Here is a 23,903-nt window from a genome sequence, read left to right as displayed (position 1 = left end):
TCAAACGGCACTACCGATGAGCTAATTCGCCTTTGGTGCCGTTTGAGGCAGCATATGCATCATGCCTGGTAATGAAGTGGAACGAGGAAAATAATGTTTTGTTCGATTACAGAACTTCTTTACATCAGAAAAATAAGTTTTTGAACATTTCACACAAAAAGACTGTGCAGTAGAATCTTGTTATTGCTGTGTAAACAATGTATACCTACATTACTCCATAAACTGTACAATGTAACTAATCAATGCAGTGTGCTACTTTTCAGTGACATTTCCTCGCAAAAATAACTCTTCTGCGAATGCGTTACATTCAATGACAATCTTATTCAACAAGTTGTCATTTGCAAACAAGCGAAAATAATCAATAGGTTTCGCGTCACTTTGCAGTGGAACCTTCATTCCCGGATGACCAATAAAGTTTATTTGTTTCATTGAGGACTAATCTGAACTCCATAAAATGACCCCTGAAATATTGCCCATGTTATTTGGCGGGAGATTTGGAGATGAGATATTACTTACGTCTTTCTCATTTTCTGTAATGTGAGAATTGGGAGTAGATGCTCGACACACAGATCCTTGATTAAAATTCTTAAGATTCTCACTCAGGTGGCTACAGTCACTTTTCACACTGTCATCATTATCAATGCTGTCACTGTCACTAGCGTTCAAGAGAGCTTCCAGACTATCATCATTAATTGCAAATCGCCTGTTTATCCCGCTAAGACTTGACTGTTCTCTCTTGACATTACAGAAATGTATGCCGAATTGTAATGGCTACAGAGATTGTAACTAACAATTGATGTGATGCCTGGATGGGGCATATGTTTAATAACACCTTAACAATGCACAGATAAGTCTGTTTGTTCACATAAATATTGGCGGAAATACGAGCTTTAATATTTGGCGCGGAGTGTGACGCACGTGTGTCGTCATCGGCACTGAGTGAAAGTGAAGTCATGGCGCATATTTCTTGTCATTGGCCGCAAACGTGTTAAAGCAATTGTTGAGGAATGTGAAAACAGGTTTGTACCCTTATAGGTGGTAAGGAATGATAAAGACCCACTATATTATAACACAGAAATAAAGAGACTAAGAAGGAGGTGAAAGTTGGAAAGATATAAGAAGCTGTAGAATAAAGAGAAAGTGAAGGAACTTACTAGGAAATTGAATCGAGCAAGGAAGTCAGCTAAGGATAACATGGTGGTGAGCATAATAGGCAGTCATACAAATTTTAGTGAAAAATGGAAGGGAAGGGTGTGTATAGGTACTTTAAGGCAGAAACAGTTTCCAAGAAGGACATTTCAGGAATCAGTAATGAACAAGAGGAGTGTGTATGTGAAGATCTTCAAAAGGCAGAAGTATTCAGTCAGCAGTATGTAAGGATTGTTGGTTACAAGAATAATGTCCAGTTAGAGGAGGTGACTAATACTAAAGAAGTATTACAATTTACCTATGATAACAATGACATTTACAGTAAGATACAAAAGTGTCCGGCCCCACGGTGTAGGGGGCAACGCATCCGCCTGTCACTCGGTGGCCCCAGGTTCGATTCCTGTCTGGGTCAGGGGTTTTTAATTGTAATGATTAATATCCCTTGCCTGAGGACTGGGTGTTTGTGACGTCCTTAATCTTCCTTTCCACACACACAACATTCCACACTACTGCCATTCCAATTACACGCAGGTACATACAATATGGTGCCAGTAGGGGCAAAAGATCCACATGGGTCAATGCCCCGAACAAATAGCATTTTAATAAAAAAAGAGAGATACAAAAGTTGAAAACTAGGAAAGCAGCTGGAATTGACAAGATTTCTGGGGATATACTAAGGACAGTGGGTTGGGATATAGTACCATATCTGAAGTACTTACTTGATTATTGTTTGCATGAAGGAGCTATACCAAATGAATGGACAGTTCCCAGTCAGTTTGACATGCAATGCATGTAAGCTTTGGGAAAGCATTCTTTCTGATTATATTAGAAATGTTTTCAAAATTAATAACTGGGTCAATAGAAGGCAGTTTGGGTTTAGGAAAGGTTATTCCACCAAAGCTCAATCTTGTAGGATTCCAGCAAGATATAGCAGATATCTTGGATTCAGGAGGTTAAATGGACTGTATAACGATTTACCTATGTAATTAAGAGGGTGACTGGAGTGGGACATTGATGATGATGCTGAGTAAGGATGTAAAGGAGAGGGCATATAAGTCTCTGGTAAGACCCCAACTAGAGTATGCTTCCAGTGTATTGGACCCTCACCATGATTACTTGATTCAAGAAGTGGAAAGAATCCAAAGAAAAGTAGCTTGTTTGTTCTGGGTGATTTCTGACAAAAGAATAGCATTACAATAATGTTGCAAAGTTTGGGCTGGGAAGACTTGGGAGAAAGGAGACGAGCTGCTTTACTAAGTATTATGTTCTGAGCTGTCAGTGGAGGGATGGCATGAAATGACATTAGTGGACGTATAATTTTGAATGGTGTCTTTAAAAGTAGGAACACAATATGAAGATAAAGTTGGAATTCAAGAGGACAAATTGGAGCAAATATTCAATTTATAGGAAGGGCAGTTAGGGATTAGAATAACTTACCAAGGGAGATGTTCAATAAATTTCCAATTTCTTTGCAATCATTTTTACGAGAAGGCTAGGTAAACAACAGGTAAGGTATCTGCCACTTGGGCAACTACCCTAAATGCTGATCGGTAGTAGTGATGATTATCACCATCCTTCAGTCAGTCTCCTAAGAAACAATAGAAGAAGGAAAGACAAAGTACCATTGTTATATAATGGTAGTGTGTTTGCTTTACATTTGTACGCACCGATAGTGTAAGTTTGCCTTGTTTAAGACTAAAGCACTGGAAGAATTTTATCTTATGTCAAGATTCAAATTATACTTCTGAGACATTGATGCATATTTTGGGCGGGATGTGGCTATAGTGATGCAAACTTGCAATCGGCTGGTTGAGTGGAATGAACTAGTTATAATAAAGTACCCTAACGGACAATACATTATTAAGAGAGAACATAAAAAGCTTTGTACACATGGCCATTGTGGGTCATATAGTGAAATTGTTAATCTCACTCAAGAATTTAGGTGTGTTGCACAGTAACCAATTTGTGCGTGAATGTTTTATTGGTGTCTACTGTGCTAGCGTGATTTTTCAAGATGCTCTTTGCTTCAGCTATTTTTGACTGCACACCACAAGCAGCATTGTCAAGAGGCTACTCAAAATGTTCCTCCAACAAGCTGCTGTGTTGTCATATTTTCCTACCCGTTCAGTGCCTTGCACTCTGTGGAAAATTTTACTGCATTAAATATCACCTGCACTTGGCCAAAATATATTTGCTTTATATAAACAACCACAACAGAAACAGTTTCCCATTTAAAATGGACTATACTCTCTCTTCCTCTCTATGCAGCATTATGTAGCTGAAGTTATCATCACCCCTTTTGGTTCCACAAGGTACTGTTTCCTGCACATTCCACGTATTGACCCGAGGTGCAAGTGTGCATTTTACCTTCAGACCAAAGACCTCACAAAGAAACTGTACATAGTTGGATGGCAAATTCTGATTAATTCTCTTATATATTCGTGAAGGTCTTCTTAAGCAGAAACAGTTTTGAGAAGAGGGGAGGGGGGCTAATTTTTTATTAGTCTTTTTGAAAGGGGAAATTCAGGAGTTCCAAGTTCGTAGTGCATGCCCTGAATAGTATAGTAAGTGCTGGCAGACATCAGTGCTCACAGGCAGCAGATATCTTGCCTCAGTAAAACTTCTCAAAAAGGCAAAAAAGCACGATATAAAGCTGTTCAATTTTTTTTTAAATCTATTAATGAATTGCATCTAGAGAAAGAGATCGGAGATGCCAATATCAGTCAATACTATTAAAGGCTTAAATAAATGAATAGTAAGGATTTTATAGTTCTGATTGGCTGTAAGAACATTATTTTTATTTTTATTTTTTACTATTTACTTTACGTTGCACCGACACAGATAGGTCTTATGGCGATGATGGGATAGGAAAGGCCTAGGAATGAGAGGGAAGTGGCTGTGGCTTTAATTAAGGTACAGCCCCTGCATTTACCTGGTGTGAAAATGGGAAACCATGGAAAACCATCTTTAGGGCTGCCAACAGTGGGGTTAGAACCCACTATCTCCTGGATGCAAGCTCACAGCTGCACACCCCTAACTACACGGCCAGCTCGCCCGGTAAGAACATTATCCTTTATCAAAGAAGAAAATTTTACATCCACATTTAAAGGAGAATGGAGAAAACCTTCACTTGGATTCACTCAGTGGCCAGGGCAAAAATGCACAACTTGATTCTGTATTAAAGAAACATGTGCAGATTGTGTACATATCAAAAGGAAGTGCATAACTTATTTGCAGAGTACATTTACTTGGCCAGCCAACATTAAAACCAACAAGCAGGTTGTTCATTGTAACTAGTCATTCACTAGTTTATTATCAGACTATTTTTTACCAATGCTGAAACATGGAAAATAGGCAGCTATTCAATTACGGTAAATACGACGCATGATTTTTAAGTAAGTACTGTTTTGATATAGATAAAAAGGTAATGCAATTTTTTAAACAATTCTCTTTTTACATGTAAGTCTGTACCTTAAACTACTACTCAACATAAGTTCCAAGCATATTATGGCACTTGTCATATTATGAAACCAGCTTCTGAATTTCACCCTCATAGAAATCTGCCGCCTAATGTGTTAACCACTGCAGCACGGTCATTTTTAGGTCGTCTTCATCATCGTCATGGTGTTGACCTCTTAAATGCTTTGTTAAGTGCAGGAACAAGTGGTAGTCTATAGGTGCTAGGTCAGGACTATACAAAGGAGGATCAAATTGTTCCCAACCAAATGAAGCAATGAGCTCTCTGGTTCGATCAACCATGAGAGGTCACACATTGTCATGAAGCAAAAGAATCCTCCTTGTGAACATGCCACACTGTTTGTTTTGGATTGCACAACGGAGTTTACAGAAGGTCTCAGAATAAGTCTCGGCATTTATTGTGTCATCTTGGTTCAAAGAATCCACAAGCAACGCAGCCTGCCTATCCCAAAACACAGTGTACTTGAGTTTACAAGCTGAAATTGTTTGCTTGCACTTCACTTTTATGGGTGATGTTGAATGTCTCCATTCCATGGATTGCTGTTTAGATTCTGGCATTAACATAAGACATCCATGTTGTGTCACTGGTGACAGTACGACTCAGGAACTCATCATCTTTATTACTGTACCGCTCAAGGAATGTCAAAGCACTGCCTACACACTTGGTTTTGTGCACCTCTGTCAGCATCCTCGGTACCTAGCGTGAGCACAACTTCCAGTAATCTAAGCGTCCTTACACAATTTCATAAAGAACACTCCTTGAAATTTCAGGCAACTCGTAACGTAACGTTGATATCATAAGGCGTCCATTTTTTTTAACCTTTGTGTCAACTTTTTGCACCAAGTCTTTAGTAATAAATCAGTTGCCCACTACATTTCTCGTCATGGACATTAGTACGCCCTTCTTTAAATGCTTTAACCCATTTTTGTAGCATTCCTTCCCTCATTTCTTAATTTATAAGGCATATGCATTATTCTCTTGTATTTTGTTATTCACATTTTGTTATAAATTTTCAATAAAATCCCATGAACAATAAACTTGTCAGACTGTGCTAGAATAGAATAATTTCTTCGAGCACTGTAAGATTTATTACCTTGGCCACATCCTCAGAAATTACCGTTACCTGATCTTCACTAATCTGCCAATGAATTTCAACAGCTTTCACATCTTTTGCCTTTAGAAAAGATATCACAGCACGTACTTCATACTCGGCGGGGCCATTAATTGTCTAAGACATTTTCAGTATGCACAATCAAATGTAAATACGAACAAATGCTTCCTTAACGGCTTTTGTGCATTCTCTGAATGATGACCAAAGCACTGCAGTGGCCGTATTTTAAAACGGTACATACTTAAAAACCAAGTTTCATATACCAAAATTTGATACTCTCTCTCCCAAGTAAATGTTAATTTTCATAATTTGTAGTAGTAAAAATTGTACTGGAAACTTCTCTCCCAATTTCTTAATTTATAAGGCACGTGCATTATTCTCCTGTATTTTATTATTCACATTTTGTGTTAAATTTTCAATAACATCCCATGAACAATTAACTTGTCAGACTGTGCTAGAATAGAATAATTTTTTTGAGCACTGTAAGATTTATTACCTTGACCACATCCTCAGAAATGACCGTTACCTGATCTTAAATTGGATTGTACACTGCAAAATACAGGATTAATGAGGTGTCGGGAGGAGGCAGACATCATGGCTTGGAAACTTCAAATAGTGAACTGGAATTCACAGTGTTGAAAGATATTTTCATCTGGCAAGAGATCACACAACATTCACCACAGTGATCTCCAACATCAAAAGTCACAAATCAGGAGACTTTCTTTGTGGCATAATGCAACATGTTACTATACATCACTGATGATGCAGCTTGCATCAATTGAAGCATAATTAACACATTATACTGCCCCCTTTATTCCCGGTCGGCTCAGCCGGAGAGCGAAAGACCCAGTCATGGACAGTTCGCTGTCGAGCCTTGCTTATTTTAAAAGGGCAGGTAAGATACAAGGACTGACGACAATAAAAAAAAACATTTAAAACAACAGGTTTGACATTTATTAAAACTAGCACTAAAAACCCAAATTTAACGAAATCAACAAATAAATCTTGAGGGATTTTGTTCAAAATTCTTCTCCACAAGTTGTATGAGATGTTACACCTTCATTCTCCACTCATATTGAAGCTTGAATTTAACTGAAATATACAATAAATATCCATTAGCCCACATCTGGCTTGAGTAAAGAAATAAAACTATTCTGGGAGAACCTCCTCTTAATAATGGTTGGATTATTAACAAATTTCAAAAGAAAAATTAAATAGCAATAAGCTTTCCATGGCTTGTAAATTATCCTATGCCATCCTAGGTTATCCTAGACTGTTCTAAGCTGTCGAATACTATCGTATGCTATCGTGATAGCGTCTGCATTCACACAAAGAAAGTTTACATTTTATGAAGAAATCGTGGTGTCATTAACTTTCACAAATACTATCAGAAATATAATAACATTATCGTCCTTCTCATGGATAAATTCCATTAACATCATTATTATGTTTATCTAGCTTGAATTCCACTGAACTATGCTTTTGAAATATTTTATTATATAAATTTACTGGAGCATGTCTATTCAAGACTTTATCACCATTAAACTACATTCACAAGAATTGTTATTTCCACGAATCTCCTTTTAAACTGCTCTGAATAATATGTGAGATTAATCAGTTCATGTTATCTGACACCTCAAAAATGAAATTAACAATCTTTACAAATTTTGGGTACCTTGTCCGTACGATTGAAATATTACACACTTATTCATTTTTGGCTGGTACCTTACTGTTACTTTTACGTTAATTTTAAATAAAACTTACTAAAGGTTTTAACCATCTCAAAATAAATCATCAGAGACAACGCTGGAAATAACCTGGGCCCAACATGGTGAACACGTGGCCGGGTCAGAACCACATTTCAATAAATCACATAAAAATGTAATTAACTACTACACTCACTCCACAATCACACACGATACACCATTATTATTTACATATATTACAGTCGGATTCTGGAATTTATTATTAAGTTCTGATTTTTATTCTCTTACTCATGGAATTTTAACCCCTTCGGTGGGCGATGCAGCGAGATCCGCGGCTACAAGTTGCTTGCTCGGTGGGGAACGCGGATATATCCGCCGATTCGAATTATAATTTTTTTCTCAGTTGCCTGCCTGCAGAGGTGTATTTCCTTTTTAGCAGCGTATTCTGGATGAGTCTTCCCTCTGATGTGAATTTTTTCTACTATGTTCTCCCAATACCAATGTGTCATCCACATGTTGCAACATAAAGAACGCTGCTGAGTCCGGGCAAGAACAACCTAAGCCTAATAGCTCCGCTCTGAAGATTTAGCTCATCGCCTAATTATTCCTTGGATGTAATAATATGCTGTAGAAGGGATTTCTAGAGATTGTGACACTGAACAGACTTCTCTGATGACATTTCAGAACTGTGACCTGATTTATTATCCCGTCTTGAGTTCATCCTTCACGACTGGAGTGTGTGTTTATCGCGAGTTACACAACATTTTATTATCGTATGCATCCGTAATACAGTCCTATTTCATGATTTCCGGCCAAACTGCTGAGGCCAGGGTTCTATACGATCCTTTTTCCTACATATTTTCCGCTAAAATATCTATAACGAATTACCGGCTCCGACTGTTAGAGGAAGACGATTTACGGGTCATGATAAACAAAATGTTGGAATTTAGTGGGGAGAATTGTGATATTAGTGAAGTAAGTTCTACCGAAGGGGAATTCGTAAGTGACAGGAATTTACATGGAAAATGTACTATAAGCTCGAATATACAGGGTTTGGGCGTAGCTGATGCGAATGTTCAGCAGTCGCAGAAGAGATAACACGTGTTCGATTCCAGTTCAAGTAGCGATCATGACAGTGACAGTTGTGACGATAATACTGATTACAATCCAACCATTGCAAGTTCTTCGTCAACTTATACTGAAAATGGACAAAGAAATTCCCGCTTTTATCCAAATTTCCATCGTGATGTAAAAATAGTGTTTTTAGGGAAAACAAAACTAAGCGAAATATTTCAATTACTTTCTTATGACGAGATATGCCAGAACATAGCTGAAGAGACAAAAGATGCCGAACAGGAAATCGCACATAAATCCCAGTTTAGTAAGACAAAAGGAAGGAATCGAGATCAAGACCGTGCCCGGACAAATAAAGACGAAATAAAGCTTCTTATGGCCACACTGTTGCCGCAGAGGATTGTAGAGAAACCTAAATTAGGACACTATTTCTCTCAATTGCTTGTTCACTACGCCTACTTTCTATGAGCCGATGACACAGAAGAGATTTTTTTCTCACCAGATTGAGTGGCCTGGCCTGCCACCTGACCCCAACTTGGTAGGTTCTATTCTGGCTCAGACCGGTGGTATTTGAAGGTGCTCGAATACGTCGGCCTCTTGTCAGTACATTTCCTAGCATGCAAAAGAACTCCTGCGGGACTAAATTCTGGCACCTCAGTGTCTCCGAAAACCGTAAAAGTAGTTAGTGGGACATGAAGCCAATATTATTATTATTATTATTATTATTATTATTATTATTATTATTATTATTATTATTATATTTTCCTTCACAGCATTTTACATATCTCTGACAATGAGGTGAATAATGCACAACTTCCTCCCAAAATATACGACATAAATCCAGTATTTGATCACCTATTGGCAACATTTTCGGAAGCTTATACCCCTGGTGGCAAAATGTCAATTGATGACAACCTCTTGCTATGGAAAGGGTGGCTAGGGTGGAAAGTTTACATAATAAGAAAACGATCGCGTTTCGGAATGGAATTATATAAATTATGCGAAGGCGAGACAGGTTACATAACATGACCTGCTTCCGTGTGTATCATAATGAACAGCTGTAAAAGACATAACACTCTGAAAACCGTAAATACTGTAAATATTACCTGTATTGTAGTGTAATATAGTCCGTTTATGTCACTTATGAATTGTAGAGGGGCGATATAAACTTGATCCCTCGAAAGCACTAATCAACATAACAGAAAAATTTGTGAGTGTTATAATTTATTCCATTGTACATCTTTTAAGTACATGTAAACTTTGTAAATCTACAATTTACATATGCAGAAACGTTTATTTAAGGCAAAGATTGATAGTAAACTGCCTAAAATATTCATGTGAAAGTTACTGTATAAACAAAAACCAGAGCTTTGCTGTTACGAAGAAGCAATCTCGATTTCACAGTGTGAAAACACTTAGTACGTTTTTGCACAAAGTATTGAAAAATTAAAATAATCAAATTTTTCAACAATTGAATATATTATATTCAAGTAAATATTTCTCTTTTTGCCCTTCAATAGTTCATTTTAGTCTAAGATTGTTTTTAATCAAGTAATTAAATATTTTCTTCAATCATGGAAATCGCTCCCCACCTGGGAGTGAGCTCCCCGCTTAAGGGGTTAAGGTGATGGTATCGGGTAAATATCACTCACGACCCTCACAGAAATGTGATTAAATATAGGCAATCACTTATTCAGAAACAACAGAGTTCTCACAACTTTGATCATCAAGAATATCATCGGTTCAGTATTCAGAAGAATTGTCGACTACTAACACGCACATCAATATAGGTTAAACATTAACACCATCGAACCTGTGGTTCATGAGTCACAATAAAATTATTATTATTACTTTTAAGTCTTACTCACATCATTTAACACATGCTCCAAAATTTGCAGAAGACATGATTCACTAGACACATACTTCTCAAATAAACTATATAATTAATCCCTCAGGATTCTGCCATATTCCAGGCTCATATTCCATTTAATAAAGCACACATCAAACATTACACAATAATCAATCACTACTGATCTGCATTTAGGGCAGTCACCCAGGTGGCAGATTCCCTATCTGTTGTTTTCATAGCCTTTTCTTAAATGATTACAAAGAAATTGGAAATTTATTGATCTCCCTTGGTAAGTTATTCCAATCCCTAACTCCCCTTCGTATAAAAAATATATTTGCCCCAATTTGTCCTCTTGAATTCCAACTTTATCTTCATATTGTGATCTTTCCTACTTTTAAAGACACCACTCAAACTTATTCATCTACTGATGTCCTCCCACGCCATCTCTCCACTGACATCTCGGAACATACCACTTAGTCGAGCAGCTCGTCTTCTTTCTCTCAAGTCTTCCCAGCCCAAACTTTGCAACATTTTTGTAACGCTACTCTCTTGTCGGAAATCACCCAGAACAAATCGAGCTGCTTTTCTTTGGATTTTTTCCAGTTCCTGAATCAAGTAATCCTGGTGAGGGTCCCATACACTGGAACCATACTCTAATTGGGGTCTCACCAGAGGCAAATATGCTTTGTCCTTTACATCCTTACTACAACCCCTAAATATCCTCATCGCATGACCCTTGAATTTTAGTTTAACCCGATCTACAAATATTATTATTATTATTATTATTATTATTATTATTATTATTATTATTATTATTATTATTATTATTATTGCTGGATATCAATTTCACAAAAATCTGAATTCGACACTGAATCTGATGACACTAACTCGCATAAAATCCAATGAAAATAAGTGAGATGAAATTTACTCCGAAATTCAACATGTTTTTGTCCACACGTGTTCAAATATTTGAAAATACTCTCAAAAAACAATCATCTTTTATCGGTGATCTCCATGATTTCTAAATAACACTCTAAGCTGTCAGAGGGATGTTCAGAATCATATTAGAAAACACACACAGTCTAACTACAGTAATCAGAGTCCAACAAATCATACACTCATAACATAACAACACTATCATTACCCATAGGAAAGAAGAATGGAAATATTGTCAAATTTTCTAATCTAATAGAAATACTACCATTAATGAATAAGTAAGTATTATTTCTACAAAAATGAACAGAAAATTCATTATAAAATGGTACTTAAATTTCTGATGAATGTGGATCTCTCCGTCGCTGACTCAATCTGCTCACATGGTGATCTGCTTACATGGCAATCTGCTCCCTGTCGCTATCTCCCCCATGTTAGATAATTCCTACATCTTAATTCTTCATGTCAACAGCAAAGTCCATATCCATAATCCTGTAGATTGCTCTTTCGGACGATGGGTGAAACATCCCGGCGAAGATTATCGACACGTAGAGGTCCTCTTCTCTCTTGACTGGATAAGAGCTGAAACTGACACAAAAATTTTAGACTGTGTTCTCACACACAACCACGTGGAATTATCGAAGAACAGTATGTAACTTAGTTCTCAAAAATCTGCTTCACTCAATGACTACCAGAAGATAAGAGATCAGTGATAAGAGAGCGTTTACTCCTAAAACGCAGGTATTTAAGCATTTATACCGGGTGGGTGCATCTCTATGTCATCTCGTAATTGGATATCGTACTTTCACCTGATAGGTTCTCATGATTCTAGATATTACTGTCTCCAGAATATTCCACATGCGCTGCTAATTAGAGCAGCCTTGAAAGTTTCCCAGTAGGTCACAACACTCAGCTGGCCGGTCGATTGAAAAATCAATACTGTGCTCCCTGCCTGTCCAAACCGGTTCTCTCTATGAAGACACGACTGTGTTGGCATGAACTTGTAATATATCACCCTTAATGAAAGAATGAAAACATCCCATTTCCACATACAATAAAATGTTCATTGTAGGCCAAATTTGAAGGGGACAATACTACTCTATTACATAATTTCTGTTATTCATTAATTTTATTAATTTATTTATAAATACTGCAGTCCACCTCTGTGGTGTGCTGGTTAGTATGATTATCTGCCACTCCAGGAGGCCCAGGTTTGATTCCTGCCTCTGCCACGGAATTTGAAAAGTGGTATGAGGACTGGAACGTATTCCACTCAGCCTCAGGAGGTCAACTGGGTCGAGGAGGTTCGATTCACACCTCAGCCTTCCTTGAAATGGATTTCTGTGGTTTCCCACTTATCCTCCAGGCAAATGCTAGGAAGGTACCTAATATAAGGTCACGGTCGCTTCCTTCTCTCTCTCTCTCTCTCTCTCTCTCTCTCTTAAATCATCCCATCCCCCACAAGGCCCCTATTCAGCATAGCAGACGAGGCCGCCCTGGCAAGGTACTGATCCTCATTACCAGTTTTATAACCGACCCAACATCTCACTTTCCAGGACACTGCCCTTAATTCGGTAGAGGTGGAATCTCTCGCTGAGTCCGAGGGAAAAACAAACCCTGGACGGTAAACGGATTAAATAAATAAAAGAAGTAAATAAATAAATAAATAAAATACTGCATATTAATGAGCTTTAGAACATATGACTCTTCATTTCAACTGTCTTATGCCTCTTCAGAAATTCTCAACTAAATTTATGCTCAAGGCACTTGCCTTGCTGAATAGATTTTAAGGTTAAAATGCATTATCCATGCTTGTACACCAACATGGTGGCAGCTATTCTCCGCGGGATGTGCCCAGTGAGGTACCTATTATCAAGGCTTCCAGTACAAAGTTGGGAAGTCTGTAACCCGTAAACGATCGTCTGTAGGGCATGCATTCATAGGGACAGTTTTTGTTGTTTTGGGTGTTCTATCCATCCCCGAATTACTTCTCACATGTTTGGGAACAAAGTGCCCATGAGAGCCAAGATGACTCTGTATATAAGCCATACTTTGTGCCCATTCTCATATACGGTGTAGAAACATGTATACTGAAAGAGAGAGAAGTTAGTAAATTGCAAGCATGTGAAACTACTCTCAAAAACAGACGCAAGGACCATGTAAGAAACAATGACATCAGAATGTAACTCCAGTATTCGGGAGATAGTGTGTTCGAGCCTCACTGTCGGCAGCCCTGAAGATGGTTTTCCGTGGTTTCCCATTTTCACACCAGGCAAATGCTGGGGCTGTACCTTCTTAAGGCCACGGCCGATTCCTTCCCACTCCTAGCCCTTTCCTGTCCTATTGTTGCAATAAGAGCTATCTGTGTCGGTGCAACGTAAAACAACTTGTGGAAAAAAAAAGAATGTAACTCAAAGTGAACTCGATAGGAGAGAAGCTAAGGACTTTGAGACTAACATGGTATGGACATGTAAAGCGAATGCCTGGCACATGAACACCATATGCATGCCTAGAAAGAATGGTTGAAGGAAGAAGGCAAGTGGGAAGACCTAGGAATAGATGGCTACACCAACTGAGAGATGATGTGAAGAGAAGAGAAGGGAACTGGTAGTCAGTGGTGTGAAAGAAGTCATTCCTGGACAGACAGCGATGGCGAAGGCTCATTCAACACCACCCTACCTGGCATGTTGGAGAAGTTCTATGATGATGATGTTTGGGTACATCCTGTACATTGTCAGGTCTTTCATGAACATCTATTGCTTTCTTGATTCCAATATTATTAGGGTTCTGAGGGCTTAGATATTTTTGTGTGCTTTTTAATTAAGAACTTCCCTTTTTTAACATGACACTTTTTTTTAAATCAGATCGCATTATCCTACATATATACGGTTGATGGTTTGGATTACCTTGTTCAATGTCTTGATGACTGCTATGTTCAAATTAAACTCCAACTGGTTATTAAGCTTATTTGTAGTTTTACAAAAATGAGGAAAATGGAATTATATGATAGTTGTTTGAACTACCATTCCTGTCTGCCTATGTGCTGGCCTTTGTATGTCTATTAAGGTTGCTGTATCACTGTAACAAATACGTTATCATTTGTTTCAGTCCACTGAGTGGTTAGAGTCACATATTCATTGTCTTATAGTGTTCTCTATATATATTGTAATATGTTCCTTTTTTTTTTTTACAGATTACACGTGTTTGATGAAGGAAAACACAACATTCATTTGAGATATGCTGATGAATTCAACAAGATTGTAGAAAACTTCTTGAATGAAAAGAAATAATTTGGCTGTTTAGAAGAAATATTCAGCTTATGCATCAACCACTAAATCGGTTGAAAACAAAGATTTTTTGCTGATAAATGTTCCAGGAAGATGATGGTAGGTGGACTGAAAGAGAGTACATGATTGACTCAAAGAATGCATGACAACGCCATCATTTTAGAGGTGAATGAAGAAATAAATAGCCCAGATAACACTGGTTTTCTGATGCACAGATTGGAAATATTTTATGTATAAGCTACTTGCAATTTCTTTTACTTACCTCGGACCTAGCGAAAGTTGACCAGACATGGGGAATCTAATTGATTTATACAAGAGTTATGATTTGGTGGAAAATGTAACAATATGTTACAAACTTAGCAGCTCAAAAAAAAAAAAAAAAAAATGCATAAATCTGTTATCGATTTATTATTGTACAAAATAAATTTATGGAAATTATTGTTCTTGTTTCTCCTTACCTGCAAATGTGGCACACCCTTTTCTAGGATATGCTAACTTACCTCATGCATGCGATCGTTATTGCTTACAAAGAAATGTATTCTCAATATTACTCACACTTTTACTTGACAGGATTGTCCTGGCTAGCGAACTAACATTTGATAGGTTACCTCTTTTCATTTTTTTAAATTGGCAATTGGGTTTATGTCACACTGACTCAGATAGGTCTTATGGAGACGATGGTATAGGAAAGGGTTAGGAGTGGGAAGGAAGTGGGCATGGCCTTAAGGTACAGCCTCACTGTTTGCCTGGTATGAAAATGGGAAATCATGGAAATCATCTCCAGGGCTGCTGACAGTGGGCTTCAAACCCACTATCTCCTGAATGCGAGCTCACAGCTTTGCACCCCTAACCGCACAATAATAAGGTAAGGTAAGGTAAGGGTGTATTCTGCCCGAAATCTGGTCCGAACCTCCACAGAGGTGTGGCTGAGCTGGAGTTTATGTGTTAGGATGGCCAGTTCCTTTCCGCTCCTCCATTCCCTTACCCCTACCAACAGCGCATGGCAAGCCATCCACTTCTTGACCACGCCCAATGTTGCTTAACTTTGGAGATCTCATGGGATCCAGTGTGTCCACACGGCTGCAGCCGTTGGCGCACGGTAATGGGATACTCTTTAATATCATAGGTCACATGGAAGGAAGAACGAAAGTATGTAGAGATGACAGAGTCAGAAAGTAGGATATTACTGAAAGTGGTGCTAATTAGCAGTATTCATATCAAGAGAGAAAAGGAATTAGAGGTAGAAGATTATAAGGTTTTCTTCCAAAGCTTTTAAAGAAATACAGTGGAGTAAGATCATTCACTAGGAAAACTTTAGGAGTATCAAGTGAGTTTGCTGCGCAGTGCCGGTTGCATAGCTGTTCACTTGTGTTCGGGGTCCAAACCCCACCATCTGAAGCACTGAATATGGTTTTCTGCGTTTCCCATTTTCACACCAGGGAAGTGTTTGGGCTGTATTTTAATTAAGGCCATGTTATCTTCTCATTTGTCATATTCCATCATCGCAAAAAAAAAACTTGCAGAGTTTGTGCAGTGTTAAACAACTGGTAAAAGAAAAAGCAGAAAATGAAATGTAATGTGCAACATTAATTCTTTTTCATAGAATCTTTAAGACTTCTTTATCAGTTCTGTTTGTAAATAAAAATGAACACAGGAAACCCTGATGCATATCATCAATAATTATAAGAGTTATCAATTCAAAATCTTATGCATTGAGTCCATGGGTACCATCAGTGCATACAGCATCCCCTCCATATTTCTCCAGCATAGAAGCTTGTGCATCATTCATTAATGCTAACACAAGGTCATTTTTATCCAAGAAAGGATACTCTTCAGAAACCTTCCGCTGAGGCTTATAAAATAACACACAGTCCCCACTTCCTGCTCTCACCTCATTCACCCAGGCATCTACACTCACTGCATCATTAGAATGCTTCACAGCTTCTGAGCTCAAATTATAAGACTTCTCAATGTTATGCAAGCCTTTTCTTGTGAGGAGATGAATTCTTTGCAGTTCTTCCAGGGTTTTCTGGCCGCTTCAAATATCATCTAATATGACATCAAAAGGAATTTTTAATGCTATTTTAGCTGCCAAAGAACTCTCTTCATCCTGTGTTAAAAATAAATGCTCTAAATCATTTTGATGAGTAGGTGAAAACACAGCCTCAAACCTTCCCTCTTCAATTAAAGAAACTTTTATTGTTGAAGGACAGAAACCATCAGTCTTTTTGGTGCCTTGGCTCTTTAAATGGCGGGCACCCGACCCCTTTGATTTAAAGTGTCCTGAACGATGACAATTGTAATATACTGTTCCACTTTTTGCAATGTCCTCAGAACCAAACATTAAAACATATTTCACGAGGTTTTTTGCTTCATAATTTATTTTCCATTCCTTAAACTCTTCAAAAGAATTAAATGACCTGCTTTCACTTATCACAACGTCATGAATATTGCGGAAATGTAACAATATATCTGACTTTTTAGAATATGTATGTGAACATACACTGCATGTAAAATTACCAGCACTATTAGCATTAGGGCCACTTGTGTTAATTTCCTTATGTGTACTATTAATGTGCCTATTTAAACTTTGTCTATGCCTGTATAATAAATCACAGTCACTACACTTGAACATTGTAAAAAGACACCTGTGAAATTATCCACATAAATGTATACGCTTATAAAACAGTAACACCCATCTATTTACATGTTACAGTGCTGGCTAATCACCGCAACATTCCTTCAAACACGAGCGTGGACAAACAGATAATCTATCGCCTGATGTACAATCACTTTAAATTAGACATGCTATATGCACTTCCTAAATTGTAAGATACATTTACATGGTACTACTCTAGCTAATCCCTCGTTCAAACATGAGCGTGGACTAATGAAGAACGAAAACAGAATGAAAATACTATTTAATCTGTCACCCGAATTACTTTTATTTCCTACGGTGCTACGCGGCGCCAAACTCACCGAAGTTTTCCGAAGAGCTCCGATTACTATTTTCCTCCAGCGCTATTCGGTGAAACACGAAACTATGGCTCTCCCGAATAATTACATTTATTTTCCTATGGCACTACGTGGCGGCAAATACACAGATTCTTTTCCAGTCAGAAATTCAATCACCAACGGAACAAATTTCTTTCGAAACGTATGAATTTGGGTTTGCAACTGCCCTTGAATGGCTCTTGCCTGTTATATAAACCTGCAGTTCAACTAGCAAATTTGATCGTTCATTTCCTTCACGAAAGCAAACTAACAGTATAACATAAAAGAGTTTCTGTGGATGGACTGTGGCTATGCCGTAGATGTGGATTCCAATAACGACCAAGAAGGAAAAGTAATTCGTTGTGGGAACAATGCGGTTAGGGGTGCACAGCTGTGAGCTTGCATTCGGGAGTTTGAATTCCACTGTCGGCAGTCCTGAAGATGGTTGTGCGTGGTTTCCCATTTACACACCAGGCAAATGCTATGGGGGCTTTAGAATAACACTCACGAATCCCCTGCCTGCCGTAAGAGGTGACTGAAAGGGGCCCCAGAGGTTCATACCTTTGGAGCGTGGATTGGCGACCATAGGGCCCTGAGCTGATTACTAGCATTGCCTCCTCTTACTTGTGCCAAGCTCCTCACTTTTATCTATCCTATCTAATCTCCCTTGGTCAACACGTGTTCTTTCCCGACCCCTTTAGAGCACTCGAGGCCTCGGGAGTCTTTCATTTTCACGCCCTTCGTGGCCCTTATCTTCCTTTGGCCGATACCTTCATTTTTCGAAGTGTCGGATCCCCTCCACTTTTTCTTTCTGATAAGTGTTATATAGAGGATGGTTGCCTAGTTGTATTTCCTCTTACAACAATTATCACCACCACAACCTGGGGCTCTACCTTAATTAAGGCCACAGCCGCCTCCTCCTAGCCCTTTCCTATCGCATCGTCACCATAAGATCTAACTGTGTCGGTGCGACGTAAAGCCAATTGTAAATATGTATCTAGGCCTACACTATGTAGTATTTTAATTTCTACTAGGACGTGAACTTTGCAGTCGCAACAACCCGACTCGTATGGGCTCTTCTTGAATTATTGTGTGATAGATTTACTTTTCTTCCCTAATCGTCATAGGAATATCACTTTTCTATTCAAAACGCATTTTTAAAAATCTTTCTAATGTGCTTTTATGGGGAGACCAGGAGATTGGAGCGAACCGAGACTTCGTCTCTACAACAACACAGGCACTCAGAGTCGCCTCCATCTTCGAAGAATCCATTGAAATTATGGTAATAATGATGATGATAAAAAGGTGATGAAAAATAATTTGCTTTTGTGTGCAAGTCATTCTCGTAATGCCAATTGGAATCGCGCTGAGGAATGGAGCGATAGCCGTATACCTAGCGGCACTGTTTTAACTGTTGCTTCTCTGTCTGCCCCTCCTCGTGAATGAAATAACCTACTTTCGCTTCGCTTCGCTAAGGCAATGAGAAGAAACAAGACCGACTCCAATCCTCAGACCGTAATATAAGAAAAACATGGCGGCCGAAGTAGCCGAATTGCTGGTATTGGCTAACACGAAAATATTACGTGCATTTTATATAAACGGCCGTAATTTATTATGATAAATGTAACATCGTAAGGAAAATCACTTTTACACGTATGAAAACGCTTCGCCAACAAGCACGCATCACATATAATCAACTAGAATAACATATATTCTACTAGAAAAGAGACCAACAAGCTGATTATTTAGACATTTCAATTCGTCAAATAACGTTTTCTCTTAGATTTCACTTCGCTGGATAGATGAAAATACGTGATAAAACTGTTAAAATGATATTTCTAGCATCATTTTGAATATATCAAAATAAATTAAGGTGCAAAATTCCTCGATTTATTCGCTCTCATGAGAACTGTGAAACACAAATATAACTTGTTGCCTTAGTTTTGAAGTGGTAGATAATTTCTTAAATTCAGCACCCAATGCATGGGAAGTACACCCGAAATCATAATGTTATTCGTTTTACGTCCTACTAACTACATTTTTTACGGGTTTCGGAAACGTCGAAATGCCGAAATTTAGTCCTGCAATAGTTCCTTTACGTGCCAGTAAATCAACCGACACGAGGCTGACGTATTTGAGCACCATCAAATACCATCGGACTGAGTCAGGATCGAATCCAGTAACTTGGGATCAGAAGGCCAGCGCCTTAACCGTCTGAGTCACTCATATCATTGCTAGTTTTTTGCTAATTGCTTTACGTCGCACCGACACAGATAGGTTTTATGGCGACGATGGGACAGGAAAGGTCTAGGAGTGGGAAGGAAGCGGCTTTGGCCTTAATTAAGGTACAGCCCCAGCATTTGCCTGGTGTGAAAATGGGAAACCAAGGAAAGCCATGTTCAGGGCTGCCGACAGTGGGGTTCGAACCTACTATCTCCCGAATACTGGACACTGGCGCACTTAAGCGACTGCAGCTTTCGAGCTCGGTGTCACTCAGATCAAGTACACCCGCAATGATAGTAACCTTAGTAATGAAGAGGGGGCGGATTTCTATGAAAAGTCATATTTTTTCCCTTAACATTATATCTTAGAGTCTTGTATTTTGCAACACGTTTCCGAGCATGATAATCAAAATTAAACCGGTTTTATTGTGCATATAAATGCATATTTAGGCTTTCTTAAGTTTTATGGCATATTTTGAACAAAATATCATTATAACGGCATATTTTGGTGATTTTCATTTGAATTTCGTTTTTAAAAAATCAGAATAAGCTCTAGAAATTATTTTTCAGGATAGACTGGAATATACTGCTGAAGAACCATTCTAAAGTAGTGTATGGAATGTTTCTAACAGGTAGGAGCTCTTGTTTGCTAGCTGGGTCAATTCCTGGAAACCGGGCTATTGTTTACTCTGAAGCAGAGGTAATTCTGCAGTTATTCATCATTGTTCTTATCTCTCTCCTTCGCCCTTCCCTATTCCACCTTCAACGCACTGAATGACCCTGGTCATCAGGGAGCTTCAGTCATTCAGTTCCTTTCAATATGCCTGAAACGAAAGTCTCAATTTGTGAGAAGTTGCGAAGTTTTGTTCGCGAGTTCGGTGAAAGCATATTCAGTACGGATGGAGTGATATTATTCTGTAAATTGTGTGAGGTAAAAGTTACTGCAGAAAAACGCTTCTCTGTGCAACAACATTGTAATACTGCAAAACATAAGAATTGTGTAACTAGATATCCTGCACTCGTAAATAGGCAACGTCTGCTATTCGAAACCCCGACATCAAGTTCACAGTGTTCACAATTTTCACAAGATCTCTGGAAGAGAATGGTTTTGTCTAATATTCCTTTAAAGAAACTTAACAGACGAAGCTTCAGACAGTTTCTTGAAAAATATACAAAGCATCCTGTTCCCAACGAATCTACTCTCAGGAAGGACTATCTGACCTCTTGTTATGAAGAGATGTTGGATATAATAAGGCGTGGCGTGGGAGACAGTACGATATGAGTTTCAATAGACGAGACCACAGATGTGGATGGAAGATATGTAGCAAATGTGATCGTTGGCACGGTGAAGGAAGATCGACCTGGAGATACGTTCCTCCTGACACGTGAAGTGCTAGAGAAGACACACCATTCCACCATTGCAGTTCCCTTCGACAATTCAATGAATCTGTTATGGCCAAATGGGGCAAAGAGAGAGCACATTTTTTCTATTTGTAACTGACGCTGCTCCGTATTTGGTGAAGGCAGCCAAGGGACTTAAAATGCTATACCCGAAAATGATACATGTGACATGTCTTGCACATAGGGCAGCTGAAGAAGTTAGAAGTAGCTACCCTGAAGTTGATAAATTAATATCGAACTGTAAGGAAGTGCTTGTCAAAGCTCCACCTCGCGTTCAGAAATTTCAAGGAGAAGCACCTTCACTACGCCTACCACCCAAGCCAGTTATAACGCGATGGGGGACTTGGCTTGTTGTCGCAGTGTACTATTGCAACAACTTAATGTCGTGGAGAATATCGTGAAGTCTTTTGATCCTGCAGAATCGTCCTCCATAAAAACCACTCAAGATTTATTTTCAAGCACTACATTAAAAGCGGACGTGGCTTACATAAAGTCCCATTTTAATTCTTTATCTGGAGCAATCACGCAAATGGAAGTTTCAGGTGCAGAACTAAGCGATGCACTAAAGTGCATTGAACAGGAATTAAAGTATGCGAAAGGAACAATAGCACCTAGGGTGTGTAGAAAACTAGAAAATGTACTGGAAAAAAATAGCAGACTTGTGTACCTGCGTGGAATAAGTGACATTCTTTGTGGAAACCCTTCATCTGCAGATTTCCAGGAATTTTCTCCAAGCGATTTAACTCTATTCAAGTACGCTCCCCTTACATCATGTGATGTCGAAAGAAGTTTTTCTCGCTACAAGACGATACTCAGCGACAACAGGAAGGGATTCTCATTCAACAATCTTAAGATGCATGTGGTCATAAATTTCAACAATTCTGATAATGGAGACTAGATCAGGTATGAAAGTTTCATTCAAATAACATGTGTTTTGTGTATGAATTAAAACTGATTGAATATTGAACAGTGAAAGTAACTGTAGTGTTTGTCTTCCACAGAGTCCGTCCTTGCCTAGGAGCATGCAGTGTAACCTTAACGAGTTCATGAAATATTCATTATTTTAGTTGATTTTGGGTTAAAGATTTCGAAGGATTAAAACTTTTTTAACGCTAAATTAATTGCAGCCTGTAGCAATCATAATACAAGTGTTTCTATGTAACGTAGATGCTATTCATTAAGTCATATTTTGAATTTTATAGGTCATATTTTTGTGTGTTTTAGGTCATAAATGCATACATATTTCATACATTTTTAGGTCATAGAAATCCGCCCCCTAGTAATGAAACGTTCAGACACTAAAGATATAACCTAATAGATTTTTACCCATTAAATAACATGAGTGGAAAAACTCTATTGACTAAACATTGATATTTAACCACATGCACGAGCTTCAGTTCGGCACAGTCTGCTTGATAACTGATAGCCACAGCATGAATCGGAAGGTGTTGGTAGTGTAAAACCCTACGTTACAAACCCAGCTAATCCCTCTAAGTCACTATTTCTTTTGTGTAACAGTATACAGATTGCTCCATCTGTCACACTTATAAGTTTTGTTATACTCCAAGATCCAGCCAAACATTTCCTTAGGCAAAGCACAGATTATTGTAAAATACACTTGCATCTAAATCACTAGACACTTTGAAGCACATAGACACTGGCGGAATAACACAATATCAATTATATTCTGTCTAGGTTAATATTTTTCGAGGAACACGAATAGTTTGGAAGTAGAGAACTAGATTTCCTAACCTCAGACTTATTCTCAAAATGATGTATGCACGCTACGGTTTTTCCATGGACTTCAAAATAATCACGATATATATTCCTAATCGATTTCTCTTCTAATGTTCTATTTCGTAGGAAACTTAAGAATAGTTGTATGAGAGGCATTGCCATAGTTAGACTAAAAACTGGTCCACCTAGTGCACTCATGTTTTTAATGAGTAAAAATTCGGTCAAAACAAGCACATTCTCACATTACTGCGTATAATTACAGTCCTATGTACCCACCGACTCATATAAATACACTCGCACACTATTCTACAAAGAAACTAACATTTATCGTCAAATTTAATAAAATTACACCGACTATATACGATAACAACAAACCAAAACAAACCCACATTTCCAACAATTTCGGCTACTCGATTCGCCATCTTTGAACGATCGAGAGTAGCATTAAGGTCTGAGGATTGGAGTCGGTCTTGGAAGAAACAAAGCTATCCTTGACTATCGATAATAGGCAACTGACTATTGATGCATGACGATAGTAGTCGCTATCGATAACTATCGAAAGCCATATCGATAGTTTCCGCCTCTATCTACCAGTCTTTACCAAATACAGTGGAGACAATACGCGACACTGAGCGAGATATCGAGGGACAGCTATTGGAGCTCTCTCTAGCGAGTAGACCTGAAAACTACTGATTCTGTCATAAGAGCACGTGCATTTTTGTGTGAAGTTTTTGGTGTTATTTATGCGTTTTCAGTGAGTTGACATAATTAAATAGTAACGTGTGTCATTCCTTGATATCTCCTCTCAACATGAGGGGAAAGGTATGTGCTGTGTTTGGCTGCAGTAACTATGAAGTAGAGAAGAATGCGCGTGTTTCGTTAAGGGACTAATTCACTGAACTAGTATTAACCACAAAGATAGAACATACTATTTATTGCACACGACGCAAAAACATGATACA

The 23,903-nt window shown here is 38.3% G+C and overlaps 1 protein-coding gene across 1 annotated transcript in view; it reads left to right on the top strand.

Moving 5' to 3' along the window:
• LOC136875667 (valacyclovir hydrolase) overlaps positions 1-15,012 on the top strand; it is a 115,439-nt gene extending 100,427 nt beyond the window's left edge. Inside the window, exon 6 of the mRNA XM_068228094.1 lies at positions 14,494-15,012. Within this exon, the coding sequence (XP_068084195.1) occupies positions 14,494-14,590 (97 nt within the window). The 3' untranslated portion in view covers positions 14,591-15,012. The remainder of the gene's footprint in view (positions 1-14,493) is intronic.
• Positions 15,013-23,903: the final 8,891 nt, after the last annotated feature.

Source organism: Anabrus simplex, chromosome 6 (genome assembly GCF_040414725.1).
Source record: "Anabrus simplex isolate iqAnaSimp1 chromosome 6, ASM4041472v1, whole genome shotgun sequence".
NCBI classification, from domain to species: Eukaryota; Metazoa; Arthropoda; class Insecta; order Orthoptera; family Tettigoniidae; genus Anabrus; species Anabrus simplex.
Note: the sequence above shows the minus strand (reverse complement) of the source record. Positions and strands in the feature narration are given on the sequence as shown.